The following is a 6,000-nucleotide window of genomic DNA, read 5'->3' as shown; positions in this document are numbered from 1 at the left end:
GGCCCCCGCCGCGACCCCGGCCCCGCGCCCCGCGGCCCCCGCGGGCGGGGCCGGGCGGCAGCGCTCGTCCCTCCATGTCCCGGGCGGCAGAGACTTTGCCCCGCGAAAGCGAAAGCTGCCGGGAGCGGGACACGGGCAGGGACGGGCGTCTGCGGCCGCACAGCCACAGCGCTCGGCTACGGCACTCGCCGCAGACGCGGAACTTCGGCCCGAGATACCATCTCCAGTTATTTAAAGTCAGGGTTATTCCCCAAATTCTCAAAGGCAGGAAAACACAAGGCAGCGCTGACAGCGTTCCAGTCCCAGGTGCTGCCTCTCTGTATTGCGAACTACAGGGCAGGCCCGAAAGGGGATGAATCATCAAAGCCCGAAAGAGGAGTGGGGCTGGTTACAGGACACCAGGTATGCACGCAGACTTCTTCTCCCGTCCCTTTCCTAGCAACGAGCTACCCGAGTCCTCTTCAGCTACAGAAGCAACAAGGATGCCAAGGGGATGTAGCTAAAGAACTGCCCAGCACTGAACAAATGATCCCGTGCATCACACTCACTACACCACCCTAATTATTTTCTTTTTTCGAACATATTATCATAAGAGAAAGTCAAGGAAGTTTTAAAGATTTCTCTCCTCTAAAGAAAACCTGTTTTCCATTAACTTGCTCACCAAAGAAGCCAAAGAAATTACAGTTTGCAATAAAACCAAAAACAGTTGGAGTGGTATCACACCCTCCCTTCTCAGAGCTACACACAGCATCATGCCCAGCTTGATTAGGAGCCAGCTCCAGCTCCCAAGAACACACCACCACCAAACCCCAGTGCTGGAGCTTTATTCCAAACAGTGCTAAAGAGGGTGTTCACACACAGGGAGAAAGCTTAGCTCCCCAGGGACATGGCACACCAACTGAAGCAAGTGGAGAAAATATGGCAGGAAAGAAGGGAAAAAAAAGTGAAATTCATAGATGGGGGTTAAAGTAAACTTGAACTGGCAACACTCTTCCAAGAGTGAAACATCACTTGCCCATACAAGAGTACTGTGAGATTTTGAAAACTATTTTTATTTCAAGCATTCTAGAAGGCCAGGGTTCAGTAACAGAAAATAGAGGCATTCAGACTTCTCGCTCAATAAATTGAAGTAAGAAGACAGTATTAATCCTTGAGTGACATTTTCCTGAAATCAAACTAACTTGTCTGCTGCCACTAGTACAACACAGAAGTCTGAAGCTGTGGTTATGGGGGGTATGAACTCCCTTCCTCCTCCCCTTTACATTTTGTATAATGTTCTGCTGGTAGGAGAGCAGGACATTTCCAGCCAAGGAAGACACACACACGTCCACATGTGTGTCTTCAAACAGTGCAGCCAGAAAATTTTGCCAGTGGTACAACATTAATTTAGAAATACATACATTGTTAACTGCTTCCATGAAGATGCAGCATTTAAGTAGAAAGTGGAGACACATCAGCAAATTTGACCATGGTGGAGCTTCAGCACGAGTTCAGTCAAGTCCTGGCTCTTCAGCTGATGTATAAACAAATGCAGGGAAAGGTGAGGAAGAGGAGATCAAAGAATAAATGAAGAAATATTCTGGATCTGCAAGCTGCACAAGTGGGTAATATTATTTCTGACAAGTAGACACAACCAAGTTTCTTGCTTCTCCTCAATATTTCTCACACTTTTATTGTTAAATGAAGTGACAGCTGTCACTCCCTCTCCCTGCAAGGAAGTGTCCAGCCTTATGCATGCCTCATAATTGATAGAGGTCGCTCTTTATAATTATGATTGGTTTTTCTCTACATACATAAAATTTCCAACACCACTAACAGAAACATCAAATCAGTGGTTACCAGTGCTAGTTATACATCTTCTCAGTCTACCACAAACCATACACACTCTTTCTTCAGCGTGTTTGAATCAGTTCCATAGTGAAATGTTCTTGTTTCTGTAGTCCCAAATTCCCAAATGAGTTTAGCTGAGGGGAAGCCTAAAGCCTGGTTTCAGGAGAAAGGAAGGGAAGTTGTGCACCCCTGTTTGAGTGAATAGGAATGACAGATGAAGATGCTTACCATATGAAGTTATAAAGGGACTGTTATGACTGAGGGTGAAGGCAGGAGGAGGCAGCTATGACATGTAACAAGCACCATTCCCTACAGGTGAGCATCACTGCCTGTTCCTGTGGCAATATCCAGATCCTGATACAAGTGAATGAAATACCACAACCTGAAGCTCACATCCCATAGAGACAGATGCCTCTGGTCTCCACTCTGAATCTCTTCACAGCACAGTTGAGGATGTACTGACAAAGTGTAAATCCCAAATGGCTTCAGAAAATGATCTTTTGTCATACACAAAGTTATCTCAATTTTGATGATTATTACGTGGTCAGAGAGGTTGATACTGGGGGCAGTGTTGGGGGGAGGTGACCAAAGATGTATACCAAAAATTCTACTGTGATTTCTTTCTTCCAGCTTATCCCTCACATTTAAAATCCTTGGTGGCCAACTGAAGTCCTTCCATGGTGGAATTAAAGCGAGAAGTTTCTGAAATAAAAAAAAAAAGAAGAGGGTCTGCTGAAGTTCCACAACAGCACAGGCAGCAAAAAGTTTTAACAGATAATCTAGCCCTCAGACTGAGAAGAATCTGTCCAATGTTTTTTAAAGTTTCTAATACTCAGCTGTTGGTTATTTCTTTATGAAGTTAAAAAGAATGGAGAGGAAGTAGACAATGGAAAGCAAAGGAAAAATACAAGAATGCAAGAAGAGTGAAAAACGAAGATAACTTGGATGTCAAAACTAGAGGCAGCAAGGACCTTACCACCTCAAAGCTGAAAAATAAAGATAAGAGTAACATGTGGATTTTTTTTCTCTACACGTCACAAACCCTAAATAATGAACAGCTGTTCAACCAACACCACCACAGTACAGTTACATCTCAATATTTTTGTTACAATGTGAATTGTTTCCCCTGTTACATGCACTCAGGACCTCATACGCTTTCATGTTACAGAGTTCCTGTGAGGCACCCGCACAACCCAATTGTTGCTCTTTCCTGAGAGCTGCAGAAACACAGCTGTGGGCAGCACTTATTCCCCCAGGTAATTTGACTCTCTGCTTGAATGATTTTTTGAGCCCAGGTTTTCCTGGTAAGCACTGTAAAAGGCGGGTGAGGTTTTCTGGTCACAATTCTGTGAACTTTATCATGCTTCATTTTGTTTAATATTAGTGGTTAAATGTCAAAGGGCAGGTAACTTTTTTTCACTATTATCTGTGCATCAAAGTAGCAACTGGAAGGGTTTGACCATGGGATGATATTTTCTGTGGCAATACTGGAAGGCTGCTTTAGTCTGCTTTGTATCCTTCAGAGTAATTTTTTTCATTTTAGCCAAAAAGCAGTCCTGCCTGTCCCAGCTATACACTCTTGCTTTTTTGCCCATGTCCTGCTGATCTCATGGGCTCTAGGACAATTTGTTTCAGACCAAAAACCTTTTGGATGTCTTCATGCATTAGATGTTAGAGTTGAACTGCCTCACTCAGAAGCATCACAGCCATCAAAGGGAAGTTCTGGGAATAGCACAGTCAGGGAAAGGAGGAGTGATAACTCAGGTTATCAGGAGATTTGTCCCATCAAAACCACACCCTTCAGGGCTGTTGTGGAAGAAGTATTCCTGCAGGGAGTTACTGACTGCTGTACTTCAAAAAGAAACATGTCGGCTTCTGCCTTGCAGTAGTCCTGCAGATAAATGCTTGAACAGACACATTTGTACTGCACTGGCATCTGTGAGTCCTGGTCTAAGGAGAACTTCTAGGCACCAAAATAATGCTGTTTTCACTGATCTCAACATTTCTCAAACTGGGAACTCTTGCTTAATCTCCAGAACAAATACTGATGTGCTGCCAATGCTGCAATAAGGAGCTCTCACAAAAGCTTGAGATTAACCCTGTGTTTTCACAGAGGAACACTGTTCACCCTCCCATTGGAATACAAACACCCTCACACAACATGAATATAGAACTATGTTCATCTGGCTAACAGATTAAGTTGCACTTGGCCAGTAATGCTCAGTTTGCTTTCCAATCTAAAAGGACCAAAATGATCATATTAGCTCTCCCTTGATTTCCCATGATTTTAAAATCTTTTTAGTAGGAATGTCTCAATTTTTCTAGTTTTTTATTTCCCCCCTGACATTTGAAGGAATGAAATCCATTTCAACATTTACAGTTGTTCACTTGAGCAGTTTCACAACCACTCTGAGACATCACTTTTGGCAAGTCTGCTTTAATCAGGAACCAGAGGGGAATTATTTTGTGGTGAGGAAAGACAACCTTATCCTTCAAAGCCAGGGGCACCACTGATCAGGAAAACTCACCTGTCTTTTACAATGCCTGCACACAAACATTGGGAAGCACTGGAATACTCACATGTGGAAGCACTGGAATACTCCATTACTCCATGTCCTGTGCCTGACAGTGAGCATGAGCCAACTGAAAATCCTAAGACATGCTTCTTCCTTTCCACATACTTTTCTTGGTTTAATTCTTCTAACATCCTACATTTGTAAAAGCTTAAAAGAGTCCTCCACCTGAAGGTTTTGTTGGCCCCTGATATCAGAGCTGACTGCTGCCCAGACAGGACACCCTGCACGTCCCCTCCTCATATCTGCAGCAGCACGACCTCATCTGCTCCCTTGCCCCAGCCTTGGCACTGAGCTGGACCTTACAGTAGCTTATCTAAATGCCTCAGTTCAGCAGGAAAGTATTGATTTGTTTGCTGTGGGGTTACTGAATTAAATGATAGCCTTCATGTCAGCCAGCAAGTGCTGGAGCTGCTGTCTGGAGCAGGGCTGGGAGGAAGGGCACTTCACACTTTGGGCAGCAGTCACCCATTGCGTCAGCCTGGTCTGAACTGGCAGATCCCAACTCCAGAGCAGCCTAAACCCATCTGACCTCGGGTGTCTCATCCTCTCCCTCCAACAGCCTTCAGGAGTTTCCCTGACTCATTTCAGATGCTGAACTAAAACAAAGCAAAACAAAAGCTCCCAACAGAAGCTCCAGCTGTATCTCCCCATTCCAGCACAGATCTCAATGGCCAAGCCCTGCAGAGTCAGTGCAAGGCCTTTTTATAAGCCGAACACTGAAAGGGAGTCTTCTTTTGTGGCAAAGTCTGCATTGCTCTCATTCTATATTCCACAGACCTATCACAAGCTGACACAGTAGAGCGTTAGACTGCAAGACAACATAACAAACTGGGGTTTCCTGGCAGCAGACAGTGCCTGGGTGACGAACACGCAGGGCTCTGGGACATTTCTGCTGCATAAATGACAAGCAGGAGAGGAAGGCTGAAACAATTTTGGGAGTAGCAGAGCAGACAAAGGGAGTAAATCTAATAGGGAAAAAATCAGTTTGTTGGATTCAACAACCAGATAAAGGTACAGACAATAAGGCAGGATAATCTGGTCGCATGTGTCTTTTCTTTCTTGAAGCACAAAAGGAAGAAGTTTCATATTTCACCATTTTCTCCCAGAAAGATAAAGCTCTTCACATCTGTTTATTTAGCATATAAACATTTAATCAATAGCCTGGACATTTCTGGATAATAGCTTAGGACACAAAACCACACAGACATCCAGTCAGGACCATAAGCTAAAATCCTGCCTCTAGACTGTTTGTATTGCAACATTACAAATAAATAGCTTCTAAAAATTGGTAGCAGGTGTAGGCTTAAGTATTTTGTGAAAATATTTTTTATTTGCTTACCCAATATTATAGTATCTGATTATTTAAGAGGAAAATACTGCTACCAGATGTTCTTGATGTTATTAATGATCTATGCTGAGAGCACCCTATCAGATCAGTGCTCTCTGGGCCATGTGGTTCACAGAAATCTCCCTCATCTTCCTACACTGGTAGCTGGTACCAGCTAATCAGCCTGCAATGCAATTTTTGTCATCAATGACGTATAATCAAATCAAACCCCATTCAAGAGGTTTCAATTCCAACCCAAACTGTTCA

General features: G+C 43.8%; 2 protein-coding genes across 12 annotated transcripts in view; both read right to left on the bottom strand.

Moving 5' to 3' along the window:
* The window catches only part of N4BP2L1 (NEDD4 binding protein 2 like 1), an 11,448-nt gene extending 11,055 nt beyond the window's left edge, over positions 1-393 (bottom strand). The window contains 2 exon segments of the mRNA XM_039718242.1: positions 1-6; positions 8-393. The exon segment at positions 1-6 is cut by the window's left edge and continues 185 nt beyond it. Coding sequence (XP_039574176.1) covers positions 1-6; positions 8-361 — 360 coding nt within the window. The 5' untranslated portion in view covers positions 362-393.
* A 641-nt stretch (positions 394-1,034) lies between these two features.
* N4BP2L2 (NEDD4 binding protein 2 like 2) overlaps positions 1,035-6,000 on the bottom strand; it is a 41,776-nt gene continuing 36,810 nt past the window's right edge. For all 11 annotated transcript variants that reach the window (XM_039718236.1, XM_039718228.1, XM_039718232.1 and 8 more), the window contains one exon: positions 1,035-2,532. The gene's annotated coding sequence lies outside the window, so the exon portion shown is untranslated. The remainder of the gene's footprint in view (positions 2,533-6,000) is intronic.

Source organism: Passer montanus, unplaced genomic scaffold (assembly GCF_014805655.1).
Source record: "Passer montanus isolate IOZ18808 unplaced genomic scaffold, ASM1480565v1 scaffold4, whole genome shotgun sequence".
Taxonomy (NCBI): domain Eukaryota; kingdom Metazoa; phylum Chordata; class Aves; order Passeriformes; family Passeridae; genus Passer; species Passer montanus.
The sequence above is the reverse complement of the archived record's forward strand: the minus strand, read 5'-3'. Positions and strand labels throughout refer to the sequence as shown.